At 43.7% G+C, this 24,987-nt stretch overlaps 1 protein-coding gene across 5 annotated transcripts in view; it reads left to right on the forward strand.

Annotated features, from left to right (window-relative positions):
* Nucleotides 1-4,809: 4,809 nt before the first annotated feature.
* Nucleotides 4,810-24,987, forward strand: part of TP53BP1 (tumor protein p53 binding protein 1) — a gene marked incomplete at its 5' end in the record, with an annotated part of 34,741 nt that continues 14,563 nt past the window's right edge. For 2 of the 5 annotated variants that reach the window (XM_082290701.1, XM_082290702.1), the window contains 12 exons: nt 12,874-13,044; nt 13,124-13,193; nt 13,263-13,350; nt 13,617-13,687; nt 14,319-14,477; nt 14,946-15,027; nt 15,907-16,052; nt 16,852-16,981; nt 17,314-17,405; nt 18,417-18,619; nt 19,608-20,799; nt 24,624-24,743. In XM_082290701.1, the coding sequence (XP_082146827.1) occupies nt 12,874-13,044; nt 13,124-13,193; nt 13,263-13,350; nt 13,617-13,687; nt 14,319-14,477; nt 14,946-15,027; nt 15,907-16,052; nt 16,852-16,981; nt 17,314-17,405; nt 18,417-18,619; nt 19,608-20,799; nt 24,624-24,743 (2,524 nt within the window). Of the gene's footprint in view, nt 4,919-12,873; nt 13,045-13,123; nt 13,351-13,616; nt 13,688-14,318; nt 14,478-14,945; nt 15,028-15,906; nt 16,053-16,851; nt 16,982-17,313; nt 17,406-18,416; nt 18,620-19,607; nt 20,800-24,623; nt 24,744-24,987 lie in introns of those variants that run through there. The other 3 variants (XM_082290704.1, XM_082290700.1, XM_082290703.1) reach the window with 3 other exon arrangements.

The raw sequence follows: 24,987 nt of genomic DNA on the forward strand, positions 1-24,987 counted from the left end.
GAAAAAGAGAAATGAGCAGGACACACAAGGACCAGGGATGCTCTACTAGATGAGCATACTTAGGATGGAGAAGGTCTTCAGAAGCAGAGGACCACAAGATGCTTACCTTCCATAAAATATTTCTTCCTGAAGGACATGCAGTGAGCAAGTCTCCATTTGACTTGGACTTCATGAAAGGGAAACCAACAAGAGATGAGGCCAAATGAATTACACTACCTCCTAACCAAACAAATACATCATGTTAGTTTTACATCTGCACTCTCCAGCACTGGTCACCAGTAGAGATGGACTACTTTGTGGTTATGCTACTGAAAAGCTCAGACATCAGCTTCTTTGCTCCTATAGCCCGTGCATCCTCCAAGTCACAAAAGCCCCCCACCCCTCCAACTTGGTCTGCCTAATCACTCCTTCAAAGACGCTGATCCCACTAAGACCCTTTGAGTCTGTTCTTTAATCTATATAATCTTTGCCAGCTAATTGCCTTCATATCACAGCAGGAAGCTGCTTCTGCTCCCAGAGCAAGTGGCACCAAGCCATACTGGGGAAGTCACCTTCAGACCTCAATGTGAGCAGATGTACATTCTGGAGGACACCTAACACTACAGACCACACATCTTCAGTTCCCAGTAGGGAGCAGCCTTTCCTAGATGGTGTGACTGTAGACTGTGCCACAATGAGCAAAAGCAGGATATCACTAAATCCCTACTCCAGCATCTGGTGCTGATGCCAGCTGATGTTCGGACGTTGAAGGCCAATGCTACAGACTTCTAAAGTTAACTGAAACAAGAATTTCAGCTCTGGTATTTCTTGATGGAATCCTCACTGAGAGTTCTTTCACCATCTCTCTTGCATAAAATACAAAGTTTTATTGCCTCTATTATCTGCTTTCTTTCAAGGGAACCATGGTAATTTTCCATGGAGATATCATTCCCATTTACTGCAGTTCTAGTTCTCCATGTTGTGCAACAGCTTTTGCTGGCCACTGGTGGGAGAGGATCCTCAAGGACACATGCTCCAGCCTTCTACACATACCAAGACACAGTAATCATTGCATCACACAGGTCAGTGGTCTCAAGGCCTGTAGAATCTACAGCAGCTAAAAAAAACTTTGTGCTTAGTTTCTTTTTCTGGTGACAGCTGACACAGTAGAGTAATAAAGCTTATTTATCAGCTGACAGTCTGCACTACAGACTGCACAAAAACCCCTCAGTAAATCACCTGAACTTAAGGGAAAAAAAAAAAGAAAAGGAAAAAAACCCCAGAAAACCAAACTACTTACCAGCACAGTGCCTTTCAATTTGGACATGGGATATGAACAAACTAAATACATAATAAAAAGACATGGAGCAAGAAGGTGGACAAAATGTTTTCCTGTGCTATACTCCAAGAGAGCATAATTGTTTAAACAAATGTCCAATATAAGAGAATCTTAATGCAGTAATTATGAGCATTCTGACCTGGACAGGAACAAGGTGGCACTCTGCAGGGCAAATCCTGCTGACTAGCTGCTGTGTCATGGTCATCGTGTCCTACTGCAGCAATAAGTGCTATTTGAGGTACTGCTACATCCTCTAGGATGCAGAAAGAATAGATGCTCTTTCAGAGCAAGGAAAGGGAAGAGTGAAATTATCTTACTTGTTCTCATACTTGCAACAATTTATTCAACTTTTTTTTCCCTACAGATAGTCTGAGTTTACTCAAAATCTCTCTCAATTTGCCCCAATTCCAATTTATCACTCCATGGCACATGAGCCAGAACATTGTCCTTGCCGATTAGAATCCTCTACCATGAGAGTGCAGACTATACCACAATAAGGGTTTCTAAACATTCAAGCTCTTTGCACATGCAAAGCCTAGCCATGTGACTCATCAGTTTTCCATCTCATTCTTTATGCCCTTGTGAATGTTTTATTTCCTGCTGAGGTAATTGGCTTAAAAGATTTGGCATTTCTCTCCAATACCAGACCTAGGCTTCCAGATATTGTTTCAAAATTGGACAAAAGTAACACAGGAACAGAAAAATAAGACTAGCATTTATTAGTATTTTGGAAAAGTGTTGTTCAGATATCCCACAGATTCCCAATGTCACAGCCTACAAAGCTCTACACCTGGAAATGAGCATGTTTCTAGAATGTCGTGTAGCCACTATTGCGTTCTCCTGAACCAAGGTTTAGAAAGAAGACTGGGAAAACATACTTCTTATATCAGTCAGGGCAAGAGATTTATCAACTGAAAAAAATATCTTTAGTTGTTTTTTGGTTGGTTGGTTGGGGGTTTTTGTGGGGGTTTTTTTGTGTTTTGGGGTTTTTTTGTTGATTTTGTTCTTTGGGGTTTTTTTGGTTTTTTTTTGTGTAGACAGGGTGCCACAGCCAACAGAATAGACACAAAACAAACCCCAGCTTTCATCCTCTGTATTCACTGCTCAGCAGCCTGTTCTACCCTCACGTGAGCCCTCTTCAGCAGCTAACACTTAAGTGGGAATCATAATTTCCACATTTCTTGAACTCCCTGAATCAAGAGTACAACTGTCTACAACATCATAATATGCTGCCTATTGACAGGTCTCAAGATTGCTGTCATTTTAACTATTCTCATTTTTCCTATCTATCTTTCAATTTGCAAATATTGGTCCATTTTAAGAAGAGGTCATTCTCCCATTTCATAGTGGGGAAAACTAACTTCCTGGAGGTCCTACTCCATGTAAGTGACAGAGGAAAGACCAAAATCCAGGTTTCCAACTCCCTGAATGATTCACTTCTACTGTCAGTAACTCACTAATACCACTGAAATGGCTCCCCCTCATGCAAATGAAAGAAGTGTTTAGATTTAGCAGAATTTCAGCTGGTTTCTAGTCAGAGAAGGCCAACTGTAGAACTTATTTTTACTGTGGCGGTTAAAATTTATGTTACAAACAACATGTTTTTCCTCTGCAGTGGGAATTCTCAGGTTACTGGCATATGACTGCAGAACCAGAGTGAAATCCATTTGTTCACAGTCTGATCTGTCACCATTTCAAAGATTCAGAGAATGGATAAGGATGTAGGTTGGCACATTAGTTCAGTGAAGTGCCAAGTGAAGATGAGCACCCTGCTGTGCAGGAAGCAGAAGTGGCCCCTTCAAAGAAGGTCTTTCAGAGGCCAGATGGTCATAATCAGATCTACCACTCCTGACTAAAGCCATCCCTTGGAAAAGGGAATGAAACACTCCTCATGAAGAAGCTGATAAGTGACCTGCCAACAGAGGTAGCTGGAAAAGATGCTGAAGAGAAGAAATTGGACAATATTTGACATTTTTACACCCACCCCTTCTTAAATTGCACTGTCCATCTGTTCTTCAGTACTGCTGATGCTTGAGAAGAAAACAGTCACAGAATTATCTCTGAATAATACAGTTTGGCCAATAGTTATGACTGTTATCCCTGGCATATTTCAAATCAATGTGCCTTGGAAATGGGGGGCTGAGGGGAGGAGTGAATGCAGAGTCAGAAGGCTGTTACTTTATTTGTCAAAGGTGTACCAACTGCTTATTAGAACAGGGATTCCCTTTAAGGTCCTGATGTAGTTAATCAGCCCTCCTTTGCCTTTTTGTCATAAACTATCAGAAACTGCCACAAAGGAAGAACTATCATCTCACCACCTCCTTTCCCCTTACTTCTAAACCACACTGCATCTAATATACAAAGACTAATTCATTGCCAAGGCCTCTGGGTATTACTAAAATACAGGTAACAGAGGAGAAAAATGTTATGGCAGGCCTATCCTACATTGTGCCATTCCTGAAGCAGTTCACTGTGCAGCTTCTCCTCTCTCACTCTGGCCCATGCAGTTGCTCTATAGACAGGGAGAGGCCATACCACAGCAGCCCCCTGTTCACAGCCATCCCTAGGACCACAGTGAACAGTCCAGCAAGACAATTCCTCCAACAAGACAGAATTTTGGGGTCAGATGGAAATACGATGTAATCTACCAACCCACTAATAAAATAAAGACTGAGGGGAAAGAGAACCATGAAATATCTTCAAGCTTTAAGACGTTCAAAAACTGCGTTAACTGCACGTCACAAATGCACATAAAGCAATGATAGAGGAGAAAAAAATCCGTATGCCGCCCGACGCCGCAGAGAGCGGCCCCGCACTGCGCCGGCGACTCGAGCCCCGCCCGGCCCCGCGGGGCCTCGCCCTCCACCCCGCGGGCCCGACAGCGTCTCGACCCTCCCCGCGGGCCTCCGCCGCCGCCCCTCAGGGACGAGTGGGATGAAGCCCTGCGGCGAGACGGTGGTGCCGCAGGGCGGGGAGGGCACCGGCAGCTCCGCCTCGTCCCAGGCGGCGGCAGGGAGGACGCGCCAGGCGCTCAGGGGCAGGGATCGCGTCCGTCTCGCCCGGGATGCTCCGCCGCGACCCCGCTCCTCACCGCGCTCCAGGGCGCCGCGCAGCGCGCCCCGCTCCGGCTCCGTCCCGACCTCCCCGATCACGGCGAGCAGCGCGTGCCGCCGACCGCCCGGCGGCGCCGCCGTGTCCATAGCGACCGGCCCAGCCGCCGTCTCCATGGCAACGCCGCGGCCGCTGCTGCAGCGCGCCGTCACTGGCGCGCGGCTCTTAAAGGGCCCCGAGTCGCCCCCTGATTGGCCGAGCGGGCACGTGGTCCTGCGCTACTGCGGGGAGAGGGCGCGGCCTGCGGGCCCGGGCCCCGCCCGCGGACTCCGCGCCCCTCAGCGCCCACGGGCCCGCCCCCCGAGCCCGCCCCACCCTCAGGCTCTCCCGCCCCGCCCCGGGCCCCCGCACGGCGCCGGCTGCGGGGCGCCTCTCGGTCCGGACCAGCCGCACTCGGGCTGCCGGCTCGAGGCAGGTCGTGCCGGCACGGCGGCTGCCGGGGAGCTCCCGCCGGCGCTGGGGCGCGGGGTCTGAGTTCCTTCCGTCAAGGTGGGCAGAGCGGTACAGCGACCAGCTCGGATGCTCAAAACCGTGAGCGGGGCTCAGACCTTTGAAAGAACAATTAGGGGGCAAAGGGGTGTTGGTTTATAGTTTAGTTTAGAATTTAGTTACTTAAATACAGAAATCCACGGAGATTTTTAAATGCTTGGTGTTGAGTTGTTGCGATACCCATAATAAAGCCATGGAAGACAACAGTTCTAAAGACTCCAAGGCTTTGGCAGTGTCATTCGCCTTCCTTATCTCTCCTCTGTCGCTTGGCACTGAGCAGATCCCTTCCTGGTGGTTCTTCTTTCTGTTCAGTTAAAAGCAGGTCTCCAGCAATAAAGTGATGGTCTCCAACAATAAGTCATGGGATTTCCTGGATTCCAGATACATGAGATATGAGAACAATCTGAACTTCGCTAGCTTCCAGTGCAAAGCTGATGTGAGCTGTTCATGGCTGTACTGGCAGGCCACGGTGTATGCAGGAGTTCTTACTGTCTGGGGTGACCAGAGAGGCCCTAACTTTGGGCACAAGTCCTTGTTGCTCACAGTTCTGGCCAGCCACAGCTCCAAAGCAGTTCAATGCAGATGGCCTTAAGCTGAGACAGAAGAGATCCAGATTAGATATTAGAAAAATTGTTTTCACTGTCAGAGTGGGCAGGCATTGGAACAGGTTGCCCAGGGAAGTGGTAGAGTCACCACCCCCAGAGGTGTTCAAGAGGCGTCTGGATCTGGTTCTGGGTGATGTGGTTTAGAGGTTACAGTGGTAGTGCTGGGTGGATGGTTGGACTGGATGATCTTGAAGGTGTCTTCCAACCTTGGTGATCCTATGATTCTATGTGCAAAAGCTGAGCAACCCCGAAGTATGAAACTTCTACAGGCTGAACAAGGGAGAGCCACCAAAAAGTAGTTTCAGGTAGAAAAATCTATGTCTTTTCTGACAGAAAAGGAAGGACCACACTGTGCCGATGCAGTTGGGTGGAAAAGCAACACAGCTATTATAAAATTACACAAGTCAGCAACAATGTGCAGCATTTCCTAAAACAGTGTCAGGTTCTGCCCCTGCAGTCCGCAGGATTTCCACAGGTGAGCTATAGTTTAGGAACTTGATGGGCAGATAAGTCAGCATCCTGCCCTCTTTTGTTCTTTTGTACCCACCAAGACTGCAGTTGAAACTTCAGAAGGTCCAGAGAGTCGGCATTTTAGCAAGCATATGTGAATCTATAGTGTCACAGGACTCTGACAAAAGACAGTCAGGAAATAAAACAACCACAGAAAGGAAGAAAAATATAAAATAATTATCTCTGCAGGCTACAGCTGATGTTACTAGCTTATGGAGTTTTCTCAAATTAAGATCTTAAAAGGTGGTCTAGCTCTCAACAGATAAATTAGAAGATGATGCAATAGGTCTTTTTCACATTAGACTGTGGTGACAACACCACTGGCTATGAGCTTTATGAACTAAATCTTGTAAACAGGGAGAATTAGTGTATCAAAAGGGTTTATTTCTCTGTGTTGTAACCTGCATAGCAGCAATCATTTGGTTTTAGAGGATTGCACTGAAGACGTAAATATGTGAATAAAGCAGTAAACCTGCAAATAAATGCCAGTGTACTTTAAATTCTATCATGAAAGTAGGATTGTAGATCATGGAGGGAAAACATGACAACAAAACATGAAGATGAAAGATTTTCAGATATTTTCATACCAGCTGACAGAAGTACCTTCTGTTTTCAGGTGATTCAGTCTTAGTACTTGCTGCTTATTTTTAACATGGTAGCTTTCCAGAGCTGCAGCTTTTCACTGCAGTGCAGAGATGCTCTTCCAACTGGCTTTCTGCCAAGGAGAAATGAAACAGGAGACATGCAAACTGGAGTGAAAGCTTAAAAAGAATATCCAAACACAGAGACTAGAAGTTCTGGGGAAGACTTTACAATTAAAACACTAATTCTGGTTGTGTGATCCATTTGCATTCTTCTACTGTACCATCAGTTCATAGAATGATGGTATTTCTGTTGCTTTCTAATGTGAATTGGAGATATCTGTGGTCACAGTAGAATTGCAGTAGAAAAGGCTTGAGTCCTAGTGAGTGCACACTGCATGAGACAGTGAAATGAGGGATTTCCAGATTACTAAATTCCTCCTTTTCCCTGTACGTTCACACTCCAGAACCATAGAACAGACCTGTATAGCAATTATGGTGTAAGCTTATGCTTTCATGCACTGCAGCACCCCCATGAAAATCAAAAGCTGACTGGGCTTAATGCAGATATTAGAGGTCCTGACAAACATCACAGAAGGAGAGTGGCAAAAGCAGACTAAAGGATTACCTCATACTGAAGGACAACGAGTCACAGGTAAATGACATTTACAAAAATGGATTTAGACAGTAGGATCAAAATAGTGTAAAAAGGATTTTCATAATATCATTAGGAGAACAATCTATACTATTTCAATTCCTTGGTCCTTTAGCCTGGAATGATTACTTCCTGTCCTTCCCAGCTAAAAATTTCCAAATGAATAAAAGTACTTCAGGGATTCAGAGACCTGTGACAGTACCCAGGTGAGAATAATGCCTTTAACAGTGGTGAAATATGGTATCATTTTGGCTGTGACATTTCTAAGAAGCAGAGAAAAATAGGTGACTGCCCAAAGGGACTTTGTTCAGGCCTTGATCTGTCCTGTGGTGAACACAGCCATTCTTACATGGAGCAGAAGAACCCAGCATTGATAATGCTCTTATGTACAGATGGAGTCTTATGGTTGTTTATATTGACACTTCCAGGATGTATCATAAGATAGAGAAAGAGAGAGAAGGCTAAGCCTTTCAGTTTGACCAAACCACATTTTTGCTTCCGTTTAACTCCAGATTTATCAGAGTAGTACTCCTATTCCTCTCATTTTTGGCTTACAGAAGGTGTGGCAAGATACTATCTCCTGTGCAATTTGGAACAAAGCTCTGATCAAGGGCTGGTGAAATTATCAGGTATATTCATTGTGTCAAGTGATGCAGAGCTTTGGAATTAAAATTATCAGACTTTGAAAGGTGCTAATTCGTACTTTTATGGCAGTCCTTCTTTTAAGCTGAGGTGATTTTTAATCATTTAAATATTAAATACAAACTGTCCAGAATCTATACCTCTTTGTTTCATCTTTCCGCATAGCTAAAACCAGTCAAAATAATACAGCTGAAATGGTCAGGCAAAGTACCAACATAAAAAATCGAACATTACTGAGATTTTTTTGCAGACTAAACTGTGTAGGTTGCCAGCAGCCTTACTGAGCAGTGCAAAGAAATGATAATGCCACCCTTTCCACCATAATTGTGCATATGTCTTTCTCAACTTCTCCTGCTCAGTAAAGTCGAGCAGTGATTTCAACATTCCTTCAGAAAAAGGACATGATCCCAGCTTGTAGTGAAGTAGCTTAATTGCGGTATTTCGTGGTGCATTTTGTGTGATTGAATAGGTTGCTAGTGTTCAGAGAAAGTGATATGCAAGTAAGTAAAGTGAACGCTTGAGAAGTTAATTTGGTGTGGCAATCACAGCCCCGTCCGGCATGATCGAATATGTGACCTTTCTCGTTGTGGCATTCATACGGTGAACATTTTCGTGTGGTCACTCTTCGACAAATTAAGGACGTACACGCCTTGCGTTACCGGTAAGAGCCTTTGCCTGAGGGAGCAGGAGCAGCCAGGGACGGTGCGGAGGCCGGGCGGGTCCCGCCGGCGGTGCCCTCCGGGTGTCAGCAGGGTAGGCTCGGTCTTGCTCGCCGTCCCGGACCAGCTAAAGCGAGCGGGCCGGACCGGGCCGCCGCCGTCTTCATCGCCCGCGTTCGCTTTCTTCGCGGAGTGCCGCAGGGAGAGCGGGGCAGCCCCGCGGCGGGGCCCGGCAGCGCTGGGGCGCCGCAGGCCCCGTCTGGGCAGCCCTGGCTGCGGCCACTCGGGGGACGGCGGGGCCGCGGCCGCTCGGGGCGCCGCGCGGAGCGGGACGGGACGTTCAGAGGAGCTCCACGCCGTGACCGGCGCAGGCCGGGAGCGAGTGCGGAAGGCAGCGGTGGCTTCAGCTCCCCCCGGGGACTTGGGTGTTGTACCGGCAGCTCGTGGTGACTCGCCGTCGGTAGCACGCCGGGCCTCTGGACTCACGGCCACCGAGAGCGGTGAATGCCAGGCACTATTTGTTCCCAAAGCCATGGCGCAGAGGACAGTGCATAAGGAAATTGGCCAGGTAGTTTTTAGATGCGTCTGCGTCATAATAAGTGTAATACACAGTACAAAACCTAAACCCAGTTTTCCAAAGACAAGTGGCGTCCTTACTCTCTTAGTAAGCTTAGCTATCTTGTTGGGTATCTTTGTTGTAATTAATTCCCAATTGAAATCAGGATCTGGAATTTGGTCCTTTTTCTAGGAATACTGTCCAGTTTTGAAGATGGGGCTTGGGGCTGCACTGAGACATGGAGTGCAAGAAAGATTCAGAGTGCAAGAAATGAGAATGAGGAATAGCAGTCCTGTTTCTCAGTTTCCCTAGTTCGTGGTCTGCATTGGAAAGGAGTATTTGGACGAAAATCAACTATAGCGTCAGCTCACTATTGCAAACTCTGTAAGATGCAAGAAATTTGGAAAAATCCTCCAAATATGAAAAGTCAGACAGCTACCATACCTTCATTCATTGAAACTCTGGTGTTGGACATGTTTTGTTTGAAGCAAAAGGAAGCAAAGACAGATTTTGCTCTTTTATTCTTTCTTAGATAAAGGTAGCCATGCCCTGTTCATAGTTTATGATTAGATTCAGAAAAAAGGCAATCTGCCAGCTGAGAAGAAATACTTAAATGAAGACAAGTATATTATAAAGAAAGCAGGGTGTTTCTTTTCATAGCATAAAAAAGCTGGGAAAAGTGAGATTACACTAACACAAAAAATGGGCAGTCACCTTTAAAACACACACAGATTTGGCATTTACAAATTTGACCACCTGGACTGAGCTTTCAATTTTGTCCTATTCTGGTTCATGCGAAAGTACTGAATTGCAAAAACACAAGACTGGAAAATTCTGGAGATAATCTAGTCCAACTTCCTATTTCAAACCAAGATCAACTATACACATTTGTTACCACTTAAAATTTTTTCTAAATGTTAGAAATGGCATAATTTCTAGGACTTATTTAGCCTTACTTTTAAAATATTTTTGCTTATTTCTGCTTTGTCTTTAATTTACACCTACTTGCAGTTCATGAAAACAAATTCAGTTGTCATCTAAACTGTGAATATTATTGAGAAACAAATTATTTGCCATCAACTTTTTTTCTATCTGGAGAATATTATGATAGCCAAATCTGTTGGAGTGAAAGCTCCGCTGGACTCAGGCCCAGAGGGAAGCCAAAGCACAGGGGTTGAATTAAAACCTTTAGACAAGATGAGATACATGAAGTCACACCAAAGTGAAATAGAAATACAGATTTTTAAACTTTTAGTAGAAATATATGCTAAGTGCCTTAAAAAGTGCCTTAAACATTAAAAAGCTGCAGCAGGGACCTTAAACAGTTCTTACTGCAGCAGAGTTACCTTTTCACAGAAGTCTTTACTTTAGACAAAATATAGATAGAACTATACTGTTCACATTTTTTAGATAGTGTTCACATAAACAATAAGAACTGATAGAAACTATATATGCAAATCTGTGTAATACCTATGTAACACTTGTGTAAGACTTACGACTGTTAGAATTAGACCAGGATAGGTTAAGAAAATAAAAATTAGAATCGTGTATTAATCTTACTGGTTAATTAGAAAATATAATCCACAGTTCTGTAAGAAAAAATATAGACCATATAGAAGAAGCAGCTGTTTTCTGCCTGCTGTTTGCTGTTGCTGCTTGTCTTTATCATGTAACCCCCTTCGAACGCTGCCTTCAAGAAAGCTATGAGATGATGAAATAAAGAACTTAGCAGAAGAGCAGCCTCCTCTGCTCTCTTACCCTGGTCTGAGAAGGAAGGGTAACCCATCCAAGCTCAACACAAATCCTTTGCCATCTTCTCACTAGATGCAGGGCTTACCTTAGGCTGTGCCAGTGTAGAGTACAAGAATTACTTAATGCATCTAAGGTATGCATACTATACACAAGTTTAACGCTGTTTGCCCCTTTTTCTGTGGCAGCAGCATGACGCCGACTGAGTTTGTGAGGCACTGTTGCTTTATTTTGCAGAAATACCATACAGCAGCCAGCATCCCAGCAGCCCCCTCCTGAATTTGTGTAGCCAGTTATTTAATTTTTTTATAATATTGTTCTTACCTGCATTGTACTTTGTCCATTTTTCAGACCATTTAAAAAAGAACTTTCTTCTACTACTTCTAGTCCCTTTCAATTTCAGATTGCTTGTGGATTAATAAGTGTACTTATTTTGTGACCAAAGTGATTAAAGAAAATGGTGGACTAGGAATAGCACACTGATGTTTGAACCCTCACTCAAATGTACTTGTTTTGAACTGATGATTACTACTTCCCGAGGATAAATACCAAACAAGTTTTTTACTTATCTTATTGAAACTTCATCACAGCTATGCTTCCCTAGTTTGCTTATGAGAATCCCATACAGATACTGCTAAAAGTCTTACTATAATAAAGTTGTTATGCTGCCACTTCTGTCCTGTTGCTCTGACATAAGGTATCAGATGTTATGCACCTTGTATTTAGAGATCAATGTTGGCTGTTAAATCCTCTCCTTGTTGTCTTCTGGATACAAACCCAACTTGTCTGAGGATTTGTTATCAAAGTTTTCAAGAATTTGAGGGCAATTTTGAGAAAGAGTGACTGGCACGTTTGCCATTTCTAGTCTTCATTATCCTCTGTGAATTTTGTAAGGTAACTGTTAACGCTTCTAAGAAAACATTTCCGTAATACAGCTTAATATATACCAAAGGAGCATCTTCTGGGATTTAAACAACCACCCACTAAAGCATCCCTCCTGTGTAGCAATTTGCAAATATTTGTAGCCTGTTTAATGATCTTAACAGGCATGTGCAAACTTCCATTTCACATTACACACAAAATTTGTAACGTACTCATATATACAGCGTTTCACTATGTACACCCTTTATCTATAACGTTGCATAATAAGAGTTTCTTCCAGGCCAGGTACCATTTTTTTCGGATTCTGTGGTTTTGGTTCTACAACATATTTTTAAATAAAATATACAGAATTCTTATCTAAAAAACACAGGTGCAGAAATAAAAAAGAGGAGTTGCAAAAGTAGATTTATATTAGGCTATTCAAACTCACTATTTTTTAGGCAAGAAGGTGAATGCTGGAAAGACAACGATACTGTCACAATTATGCGCAAGGCTTCTTCGATCACTGTTTAGTCATATATACACAGGGAAATGACTCGGATTTCACTCTTCCGTGATATCCACGAAAGGACGGACCCGACAGTGGCTGTCCGGGGTGCGCGGTGCTCGGTCCGTGCCGGAGCCCGAGCACGGGGCTGTTTTGTACCTCTGATGAAAAGGGGATCGGGAGGGCACCGCGCGGACACCTCCCGGCCCGAACCCGGCGCCCGGCCCGAACCTCCGTCGCCCTGGCCCGCCATGTGCGCCAGGTGGGAGGTCGCTGCATTCGCCCTCGAGCGAGCTCCGCCGGCTCGGGCGGGACGGAAGACACGAGGCTCTTTGTCTCTCCTGGGCTCTCGCGGAGACGCCGAGCGGGCGGCGCAGCTCCGAGCCCGGCGCCGTTCCCGCTCCGGGGGCGGTCTCGGTCCCCATCCTGCCTGGTCCCGGTGCCGGTGCCCACACTCACCCCGCACCCCCCGCCGCGTCTCCCCGGTAACAGCGCGGGGCGGAAGGGTCGCGCGCGCCAATCGGCGCGCGGCAAGATGGCGGCGGCGGGAAGTGCGGCTGGGTTGGGCGGCGGGCGGGCGGCGTAGGGCCGGGCCGGGCTCTCGGGCTGCGCAGCCTGTGGCGTCCTGCATGGAGCGCGGCGGGAGCAGCCAGCTGGACCCTGGTTTCTCGCAGCAGGACACGCCCCTCCTCATCGTGGAGGACTCGCAGCCCCAGGGCGCGGAGGCGGACGCGGAGCGGGCTTGGCTCGGCGTGCTGGCCCGCCGGCTGCCGGCCCGGCAGAGCCCGAGCCCCGTGCTGGTGAGCGCCCGGCGTGGTGGCAGCACCGCCCGGCCTTGCCCGGCCCGGCTCTGACGCGGCCCCTGCCTCTGTCTTGCAGGACATCGTCTGCGGTCCTGCCGGCAGCCGGGCGGCCGCGGGTGGCGGGGCGCCCCGGGAGCGACTCGCAGGTAAGGGCGGGGCGCGGGGTCACGGCGGGTCAGGGTGCCGCGGTCGCGCTGACGGCGCTGTGCTTGCAGGGCCCATGGAGAGCCCGGCCCGCCCGAGCGCCTTTGGACCGCGGGGCTGCGTCGCGGAGGAGGCTCCACCGCCCGACGGGGAGAGCAGGTACGTGGGGTGGACCGGGCCGCGGGAGCCGCCATCCGGAGGCTCTCGGCCGCCGCCTCTCCGGCCTGCTGAAATCTCTCTCGTGCTGAGGACAGGCCGAGAAGGCGGGCTCGGTGCTGTAGCGGCCGCGCTCGGCCCTGGCCGGGACGTGCGGTGCGGTGGGCTTGGGGCGCCCGGTCGGTGCCGAGTGACCCCTCGCAGCATGAGGCGCGGGAAGGCGGCCTGCAGGAACCCCTGCGCGACGTTAGCGAGTCTCTCTGTTGCAGTGCCCTTGGAAAGGCCGGGGAACGAAGTGAAGGTGATGTTGAGGACTGTGCTTCTTCGCCGTGTATAGAAGGTAACTTCTCCATTTCAGGTCGGTTTTTTGGGTTTTGAATCAGACGCACCGTCTGTGCAGTTTTTCAGTTGAGCTGGCTCACTTGTCTCACCAGGGGTAATTGTGCCGGTAGTAATAAGTCAGAAATTGGCATCCTTTTCTGGAAGTTGATTTGTATGCTTTGGTGTTTGGGGGAAAAAAAAAAAAAAGGTTCTTTTATTATTACTGTTAGAATGGATCTTCAAGACTGAAGGTGGTTTAGAAGAGGCAGGGATGAATTGTGATCTTTAGGAAATGGAGCCTTATGAACTGGCATAATGGTCGTTGTCATCAGAGGATTTTCAGACACAGGCTGTGTATTATCAAGATTATTTTCTCATCATGGAATGAAAGTCTGCTGCGGTTCCTAATGGCATTATATAAGCCCTTGCTGATTAATACTGATTTCTGAGTTAATGGTCACTGTCCCTTTTCTGGTACTGTATTTTAATTAGTACAGCTGAGATCAGAGTCTGTTAGTTTATTCAGAGTTTCAGCAATAGCCTAAATGCTTTGCATGTTAGAGGGTATATCTTTTGCCCTTGTAAAAGTGATAGATGGCTCTTGAAATTTTTTTTTGATATATATATTTGTAATGGATGTCTGGTGTTAGATACAGGCATGTCACAGCTGCAGTTTGGAGTTCTAGAGCTCTCACAGAGCCAGGACTTTGAGACCGACTTCGTGCCCAATGAGGGAGATGCTAGGCATCAGCTTCACTCTGGACCTGCTGTCCTTTCTTCCAGGCTTGTGAAGAATGAGTCTAAAGATGGTAAGTGAAAATGATCATAGGTGTCCTTTTTCTACCCTGTAGATTCTATCTGGTTTCTTCAAATTTTTAATTTTATGTTTGTGGGACAGGAAATACAGTGTTAGTAGTTTTCAAAACTGAGTTCACAGCTCAGTGGTAGTTGCAAAGAATTTTGGCCCCTCTTTCCTTTGGGCTAGTACATTTGTTTCCCTGTACCTGTCCAAGTGCTGTCGTTGATTCTTTCACTTCTCTTTCCTAATTTGTTTCCAGAATATTTAGACAATTTGATACTAAATTCACTCCCTGGTAAATACTTCATTGTTTCTTTTGGTTTTTTTTCTTGTTTTCATAGATAGTTCAAGGTTAATTTTTTTTCATATGAGGCTTGCCTTGGTATTTGTGTAAATTATAGAACTACACTTTCTTATTTGTATATTCATCCAGGTGACATGAGTAACAGATACGTTTCTTTTATCTGTCTCTTCCTAGAACTGCATGGGGACAACACAGAAACTGACTCCAGCACAGAAGCACATACTGCTTTGGAAAGCCAGGCAGAGAAGTCTGGAAGGTAAAACAGTCTGTCTTCTTTATAGGTCTCTTGTGGACATTCTGTAAGCTGATTTGTGTCTTTTTTAACTGGATTTTTAGACATGGGAGAGGATTTAAGGCAAAAGAGAAAGGTAAAGGGAAAGATGAAGTACTGCCAAGGCCTTTTTGCAGCAGTGCTGACTAAGGAGTGCTCTCAGCATTCCTTGGTGAGAAAAGATGTGATGTCAAACTCCTAAACACAAAGATATCAATAGGTTTGTTTTTAAGGGTGAGTTCACTGCATAATAAAATATGCCAATAATTTTCTTAAAGCGATATGACTGGAATATACTAAAAGTGATAATTCATTTTAAGTCACGGAAATTATCTTGAAATAACTTAATCACTGTAGCATGGGCTTTGGCTGCACAGGAGGAATCTGGAGGCTAAGTGTTGGGTATTCCAGGATGCTTTTGAGTATTTGCTATTGTAAGCTTTATGGTTTTAATTGTTTTAATTTAACTTCAGTTTGTTGAATAGTATTTATTCTATCTGGCATAAAATTTATATAATATTTACCTCATCTTGTATTATCATATTCTGCCACAAAATAACGTTAAAGGGGTGAAATGAAATTCCTAGAATCTGCATTGAGTAGAAGTCAGTAGAACAATCTGCATTCCATTTAAGCATCACTTAGATTGGAAGAAAATGTAAAAAACAATTCTGAAAGTGTAACTTATCAAGAGTGAAAATGTTACTTTGTCAAGAGAAGTGGTCTTCCTTCTCTCTTTTTTTTTCCTGTGTTATACATGAGTGAATACTTTCCATCTGTTACTGATAGATTTTCTTAACAATATTGTAGTCTTACTTCATGTTTTGAATTTCTCAGGCCAATGACTGTGTTTTGCATTTCCAGAACTTTGCAGGAAGCAGAAGAGCGTACCAGAAAGAAAACGCCTGTCAGTGACCCCAGTGAAATTGAGGAATCCCTTAGTTCTGGTCATGAGGAGTCAGATATCTTGTCAACTCAGGAAGAGATGTTTCCTGAGAATCACGCAACAGGTAACAATAAGTAGAGCCAGAATGTCCATCTCAGAGATAAACATCATACCTACTTGATCTTTATAGATATGTAGTGTTTTAGGGTGTAGAGTGCCGTGAATATTTTTCATGTAATTTCTGCTAAAACTGAGAACACTATGGAAATAAAAGGCCACAGCCTCATTCACTATAGTATGGAACAATGTCTAAATGTCACTTTCTGTTAGAGCAGTTACTGGCTTGTTAAATACATTTAATTTCCTTTCTTTCTGTGCCGCTTGAAGAGCAAATCCAAAACCCAGCTTTAACCCTCTTCTGAAACTAATAATGCTCACCCTTTGTGGTGACACACCATGTAAAGTGTGGATAAGTAGTGTAGGCAGGCTTGTGCTCAGTGGTGTCTATACCGATCTGATCTTGTGAATGAACCTTCTGTGTCCAGAAGATTCAGTACCAACCTTCTCACACCGAGTCAGTGGCCAGTGCAAGGTGTCTTTTCTTACAAGAACCTTGCCTATATTTGCATTCTAGTGCTGGATCAGATGTGCTGATACTGGAGCCTTTGGGGATTTTTTTAAAATTCCCAGGTAGGAAGACTTACACAGTCTAAAATCTGTTCAGATTTTTCTTTTTCATCTGAACTATTTTGTGCTCACATTTCACATACTGAACTTTCATGTACAGTCCTTCACCAGCTCTGAAAATCAGCTTGTTGTTGCCTGTCTGAGAAGCTGTCCAATAGCATGAGTTTAACTGCTCAGAATTTTCTGATCAGCTGGTTATTGACTGTATTTCTATCTTTATTTCCTTCTGTTCAAAGCCACTGCAGGGAGTGGCTGTCCAGTAACCAGGGTGGAAGAGGGAAGTTCTCTGGCGTGCACCCCTGCCCGCAGTCTGCAAGTCCTGCAGCTCTCTGGACAGGCATTCGTTGTACAGGAGGATCATTCCACGTAAGCAAAAAATCCCCAAACTATTTCAAGCACTTCATTGCAGTAGTGCATTCCCCTTATTCTCTTCATTATTCAAGGACTTGTGCTTGATTTTAAGCAATCAGTGTTTTAATTTTGCACTATGAGAGGAGCATGGCCTTATTTTGCAATAAAATGAACTGATGGTGGCCATGTGATCTGTGACTGTGTCTCGTCTCTTACTGGTGAACACCTGACACTTGCCTTTCATAGAGGAGTTGTATTGTGATAAGCTGGAGCTTAATAGGGGGAGAACTTAATGCATTTTTTGGTGAGGTATGGTTTTCATTTCCATGTTTCCTTTTGGTCTGCAGTGTCTCTTCAGGCCTAGTTATTCCTCCTCCTGTTTCATTTGGACCCAATGCCCTTGTCCCCAGCAGTCCTACTGAACAGGAGCAAGCAAAAGGTAACATTTTTCTGCATACTGTCTGTGGTCATGTTTCTCTGTGCTAATTTAGTCAGAGCTTGCAGCCTTTTCAAAACCTGTTAAAATTATATTTAAAGAGTAAAGCAGAACTGAGAACAGTGGAGGGGTAGATGAAGGGAGATCTCTATTTGTGACTCTGTTGTTTATAATTCTCTATATTTTCTATCTGCTATTGGTATTTCTTGCATAGCTATCATAATAAAATTAGTATTGTTGACTAGTCCCCCTTCACTTGCAAGATGGGAAATGCTTTGTATGGCATACAGATTGCTGCTAGCAATTATCTTCCTTCTTTAGGGACAAGCCATTCTTGCTACAGGCAGATACCTGTATTAAGCCTATACTGTTAGGGCAATAGGGAGGAGAGGTAAGAATTACATCATATAAGTTATTTTACCTTAATATAGACAACTTGCACAATATTTGTAAAACCTTTCATATGCTATCAGTGTGTATCCTAGAATGCCATGCCTAAAGAGGTTAGATTCGATATGATACCTTTGTTGTTAAATATTTTCTTTAAGCACCCATTTACCATCAGGGATAAGATATCCATCAGTGCAGACTTTTAGTATGATACAAAATAAACTATTCCTTTCTGTGAGATTCCTGTCACAGAGTGTGAAATACTGTTAGAACAGATATTTTGTTAGCTGGGGTCTGAATTTAGTTGCATTTTAATGAAGATAGCAAAAGAAATACCTCAGAAAAATGCTTTTTTATAAATTTCAGGTACTTCTTTCTAATTGTGAAAGTTCTAGACCTGTAGCAAAATAGTCATATGAATTTGTAACAAAACACTTGCTTCCCCCTTTGAAAATAAGAATATGGATGTTTTTGATTTTTTTCCCCTGCAAAAAGAATGCCCCTAGAGACAAGATTTTACCAAGTTGAGTATGCCGCTGAAGACAAATATTTTAATGGAATGTTGGAAATTTAGGTACAACACAAGAATTTAGCACTAATATCTTTTCTGCTCTTTCAAACCAGATGAACAGATGGATATATCTATCCCTGCAGAAGGAAGAGAACTGGTGCAAAAGCAGAGAGGAGATGTGCTGGTGGAGATGGCCCTTCCTTGTATCCCTCCAAGACCTCTTGTCCAGCCACAGGCTTCAACTCCGGTGTCCCAGAGTGCCCCAGCCTTCTTTCCTGGATCTTTACCTATACCATCACAACCAGAGTTCTCTCATGTAAGGCTCCATGTATATATCTTCTTTGAGGTTTTTATACAGCTGATGCAGAAGATGTATTTGAGTCAACCTCTGTTCTTTTGTGTTGAGCTTGCCTACTAAGCTGGTTCTCATGAACCTCCCTGTTCCCACCAGTCACAGTTCCATATTAGTCATACTGTGTGGCAGCTCTTCCTGCAGAGAAAATGCAGAACAGCTTAAGAGGGCATAGTGAGTTACAGAACATAGAAGCTGTTGTCTTAGACTGTGCTGCCTTCTTATGCTGAACTGGGCATCCTGCATCTCAAACTGCATCATAAATTAGTCTTTTATCAGGCAAGACCTTAGCACCATTTGTCATAGAGAAAGGGAAGCTGTTCCATAATAAAGCATTTATATTCTCCTGCAAGGCTAGAATTTATTTACTGCATTTTTCAAGTTGCTTATTCTTGCTATCTGTTGTTTCCTTTGTGCATTTTGATTCTGGAAATTATAACTGTTCAAAAGGATTTAAGAGACAGTTTGTGGGTTTATACCTTAATATTATTAATTTCATGAACTTACTAGAAACTTCACTAGTTGAAGCAGTGCTTCTCCTTGGCTGAAAGCAGCATTTGTGTTAGTATAATAGATATCACAGAGAATCTTTCCAGAACCCTTGGTTGTTTGAGTAAAAATAGCTACTAATTTGCCATATTTGCCCTGTATTTTGTGATTTGGTAGTGAAAGGTACCAAGGATTGTGTCTGACTTTGCCACAGATGTACTAAATAGTAATGCATGGTGATAATTTTTCTCAGCAAAAACAGGTCAATCATGGCTCATATAAATGTGTGGAAAAAAAGTTTTGGATGTTTGTTTGGTTTTGTTTTCATTAGTTGTTTTTTTAATCTGTAGTTTTGTCCTAAGCTTACTCTGGTCCATAATCCAGTGTAATGTTTTAGGAGTAATAAACAAACAGTCCTACTTGGGGTGCCCTAATACTTCACGTCCCACTTTTTTCATTTTAGGATATCTTTGTTCCAACTCAGAGTCCAGAGAAGAAGCATGAAGGAGAAGAAAAAACTGCTGCTTTAACCCCTTTATGCTTACCAGGAGATGTCTCTGGATCCACAGATGCTTTGTCGAAGATGTCTGCAGATGACTCTGTGTCACAGCCTCCTGAGTCCTGTAAACTGATACTTTCTGCAAGTGCATGTAGCCAGCCCACAAATACGGATGTCAGTTCAGACTCTCTGAACACAGGCCAAGACAGTGAGACCACACAAGTAGAGAGGATTTCTGAATGTGAGGCGTCAGACTCAAGACTGTGTTCTGTGAAGAATGACAAAATAAAACTGAAAGAGAATGCAGGTGATCAAGCCCCCTCTGAAAACTGTGAAAAAGCAAAAAAAGAGGCTGTAGAGACTACAGAAATGCCTGTAGGACAGTTTGTTAGTGCAGGTGTTGCAGGAGATGGGCCATTAGCCCTTTCAGTTCATCGGGAGATCGAGTGTGTTTCTGGAAGTCAGGCTGCTGCAGATCAGTCTGGTCTGCCTGAGATTTTGTCCTATGCTGAAGAGACTTCTAAACCGGAGGAAGTTCCTGAGACTCAGTGTGAAGAACGAGAACTGCAAGTAAAAGAGAAGCAAATAAAGAAAGATAGGTCTCTTGTCGATATAACACTTTCTCACAGGTTTTTTCTTGAAAGGGAAGGACAGTGTCATGAAGATACGGAAGTGAAATCTGCTGATTCTTGTAAAACTAGCAACAATGTAGCCCAGGAATTAGAAAAGATTGGACCAGAATGTCAGGGAAAAGAAGCTTTGAAAGGTTGTACTTTTGCCACTGGGGAGGCAAAGACCATGGATAAACTGTCCGTTAAGGCTGTTGCAGAAAACATGGCAAAGCTCAATGAAGGTTTAGCTAAACCTTCTGTAGGGGAGTTACTGGAGCAGCACTGCAATTTGTTTCCGAAGTTAAAGAGTGATGTTCAATCAGAAGTGCCATTGTGTGCCAAAAAACAGCCAGAATTGGGACAGGTAATGGTAATAAGCAATCAGCCATCACTTGAAGAGAGAGGGGTTGAAACACAAGTGATTCAGCACGAGAATCAGGTGCCAAAGAATATGGAGGATACTGTTATGACAAGGAATCTGGAGCAAGAAGAGCAGATGCAGCCACAGGAGAAGGCAACTCCTAAATCCCCCAGTCCTTCCAGTGGTAAGTGAATTTAGGTTAGTAGTTCACAGGTGTATATTTTGAATAATGTCAGAGAGAGCGGTATACAAACAATCCTTAGTGTTTTCAGGGAGCACTGATATTAGATGCAAGTTGAGCAGTCTCTCTTAAGAGCAGCACTACACCTTACTGTGTAATATGTAGAACATGGCTTTGCTATTTTCCCCTGTGGTGTAATTCTTGCTCCTGGCTCTCACTACTTTATGGTAGAAATGCAGGGCAGCTTGAAGAACTTAAAATATTGTGACCTTGGCAACATTCAGGGATTTTTGTGACTTCTCCCCCACTCAAGAAACAACAGCAGGGTCCTTGAAAAGAATAGGGTGTGTGGGAGTCAGTACTTTCCCTCTTGTAGGTCTCCTTATTTTCTTTCTCCTTTTTTTTGTTCTCGGAGGAGAATTTTCTTTGTGGGGGTGTAAAGAGCAACTTTGAGCTAGAAACTAATATAGCAAATTTTTTCTTGAGATTATTTTAAAGTAGAATGGCTTTTCACTTGCACGCAAGCTGTGGCTCAGCAGATACTGTTATGACTCATTGAAATCATTTAACATGCTGTATGTCATTATACAAGATGTGGGGTACTATACCTGTGTTCTGTGGAGCTTTTGCCTCTTAGCTGACTTCATTTCAAAACACAGTTCTCTTGTCCTTAAATGAGAATGAATAAAGGAACTTGATTTTAGTGCCAGAAAATGTATTTCCCCTCTATGAAGTCTGTTAGGAAAAGGGAAAGACTGTAGGACCCCAAATGTTATTTAATGTTTTGTTGAATTATGAAGTTTTTGCTACAATATTCTTAATTTCCTTTAACTGAAAGAAGAAAAAGTAGCTCCACTATGTAGAAAATAATGCTTTGAGGAGATCTAGTCAAAATATCAGTTAAGAAGTTCAAGGTATTCTGACTCCATTGCATTTTGTGATCTAAGATGAACTTTCCTGTGAACAAGCCCACGGCCTTTGGGACTGCATGTTTTTTAAGACAATTCGGCATAGTCAGGAGAACAGTACTGGTCTTCAAATTTAAGAACAGTATGGGTTTTATTAAATACAACAATAAGTTTGGGAGTACACTGCTGAAACAATGATAAAGATAAATAGCTGCAGTTACATAACAAAGTTAAATGTCAGGTTCCAGTTCAGTATGGTCTTTCACAATATTCACAATCCAAAACTTCCTTTTTAAGAGAGTGTGAACAAAATTGTGTATGACTTCAGATAATATTACCCCTCTCATACTGTACTTGAAATGTTGGGGGTTTTTTTAGAGAAATATAAATGCAATTTAAACACATCACAGTTGGCTGGGTTTACTTTTGAAAGAGAACTATAAGCCATTGTTTAAAGAAAATTAATTCAAAAATTAATGCTTACTTGTGTTTTATGCGTTTTTATTACACTGAAGGGCTGATCGGTGTTAGGAAGAAGTTCAGGCTTTTGAGATATTCTACCTAATTGCCTTCAGACTCATGAAGCATGGTGGAAAAGTATGTAGAGTGATATTTGCTCTCCCACCATCACTCAGTCCTTAAGGTATGAAGAGCTGTAGAGCATCCCTCTACCCTTAAAGCAGCTTTGTTATCATGATAATTATTTTCCTAATAAATATTTTAGGAGTATAATCCCTTATCAACAAATTATGAAGCATAAATCAGTGAGCACAAACTTTGGGTGAGGGCTTGCCAGGGGTACACTCTGTCCCTTCATCCAGGCCACTGACAAATGAGTTGAGGCTGGACCCTGCAGTGACCCCTGGGAACCACTAGCTACAGGCCTCCAACTAAATTCTGCACAACTGATCACAGGCCTCTGAGCTCTGCCATTCAGCAGGTGCTCAATCCACCTTGCTGTCCATTCATCCAAACCACACTTCCTGGGCTTATCTATGAGGATGTTTCAGGAGACAGTGTCAAAAATCTTGCTGAAGGCGGTGTAGACTTCAGTGCACTGCTGTCTTCTCATCTGCCCATCACCAAAGGCAGTCGGATTGGTCAAGTGTGATTGCTGTTGGTCAGTCCGTGCTGACTGCTCCTGATAACCTTCTCCATGTGCACAATGATGACACCCAGGATGAGTTGTTCCATCATCTTTCCATGGACGGAGGTGTAATGGTGGCTTGTAGTTCACTGGGTCCTCCTTCTTGCCCTTTTTGAAGAGTGGAGTGACCCTGGCTTTCTTTCAGTCCTCAGGCACCTCTCCTGTTCTCCATGACCTTTCAAAGATGAGGGGTGTGGCTTAGCAGTAACATCTGCCAGCTCCCTTAGCACTCATGGGTGCATCCTATCAGGGCCCATATATTTGTGGGTGTCAGATTTGTTTAAATGATCTCTAACTTGATCCTCCTCGACCGAGGGAAAGCCTTCCTTTCTCTATACTTTCTTTCTTGCCTCCACGATCTGGGTTTCCAGGGCACTGGCCTTAGTAGCAAAGACCGAAGCAAAGCAGGTATTCAGTAGCTCCACCTCCTCTTTATTCTTCATCACCACGGCACCCACCACATTCAGCAGCAGACCCACATTTTTCTTAGGTTTCCTTTTGCTACTGATGTTCTTGAAGAAACCCTTCTTGTCTTTGACATCCCTTGCCAGATTCAATTTCAAATGGACCTAAATCTGTTACAGGTTGATGGTCATAAGAAAAGTTTATTACTTTTAATTAACTGTTTTCATTGATAGAACAGTTGAAGCAGTAATTTGAAAGCATTTAAACTTTGAGGCATTCACATTTTTTAGGTCTTGTGAAAGTTTGTTTGTATTCTCTCCCATGATATCCCTTGGTATAGTAATTAGATTATGCAGTTGATCATCACCTGTGCTGGTGATCATTTAATAAATTCTTTTGATCATTTGTTACTAGCCTGCCAAATGTGAATTTATAGGTTAGAAGGGATTGTGGTAGCTAAATCAATCAATATTCAGTGGAATTGCTTCAGTTTTTAAATAAAGCACTTTTTAAATGGAGATATACTCTAGGCCATGATACAGCAGGCATTCATTGATAAGCTGTTCATGAGGAGGGGTGGTTGGGCCTTCCAATGTGAGTACCATTGTGCTAGAAGTTACCTACCCACTGCAAAAATACACTGAAGTTATTGGGGTGGTCTTCAGGATGTTGCAGTTGCTCAACCATGTCTTTAAAGCTTGTGATAGCTTGGAGGTTTTCAGAGTTTTCAAACAGATGATACATAACTTTGCTGCTTGGGTATTTTTCTGTGAGAGGATTATGCAAATTAATTCCCTGTGACGTTGAAAGTTTGCAAATAAATGCATGGGATAAGGCAAAAGGAAAGAGCATTTTACTAGTTTTTTGATTTACTGTATTTGTTAAATCCTGCAAGATCTGCACATAGTAAATCCATGAAGGCATGGTTTCCCTGATGGGATAGGCCACCTCAGCCATCATTCTGTGTAAGTTTTAGGTTATCAATTCAGGCAACATGTAGCTCTGCTGATTCATTTCTGTCCTAACCTTAATTTCTGTTTTTGACCTCATCTCCCTTTTCTGTGGAAAATCCTGAGCATCTCTGAAGCAAAGCTGCATTCTGTAAAAGTCCTGTTCATGTCAGGATATGTAGTCTCCCTTTTATCTAGCACTTGGGAACACCTGCATCAAGTTGACCACAGTCCAGATTTTCACTGAGAGATTTTCCCCATAAAATGTGAGGAATATCAGAGCAGCTGTTCAGGGTGGTTTTGTACAGCACCAGTGTTATGCTTTTCCCTATTCCTATTTCCACCTATTTCTGGTTTTGATATTTGAACTAAAGTAGACCCTTGAAATTACTAATTCTTGTGCTCTGTGTCTCTTAGGAACCCCGTTCCATTTTACTTTGCCTAAGGAGGGTGATGTCATTCAGTCCTTAACTAGCATAACACCACCTCTTACTGGCCATCTCAAAATGGGACCCAGGAGACACAGCACACCAATTGGTGAGTTTAACCCGAATGGCTCTGTTCTGCAATGAAAGCCTGGAAGCTCTTGATTCTTGGTGCAGGATCTGATAGGATAACTCAAACCTACCTTGGCAAAAAACATTGCTACATTCCTGTTCTATGGGCAGGGCTGATCCCTTCCCCACGGTTTCCTTGTCATATTTTCTCAGTCTCTAGTGAAGGTGTTTGCTCCCTGAGTACAGGGTGGTATGGAGCACGTCTTCCTTGCGCTCGCTGTGGT

The sequence above is a fragment of the Coloeus monedula genome (assembly GCF_965178545.1).
Source record: "Coloeus monedula genome assembly, chromosome: 14".
NCBI classification, from domain to species: Eukaryota; Metazoa; Chordata; class Aves; order Passeriformes; family Corvidae; genus Coloeus; species Coloeus monedula.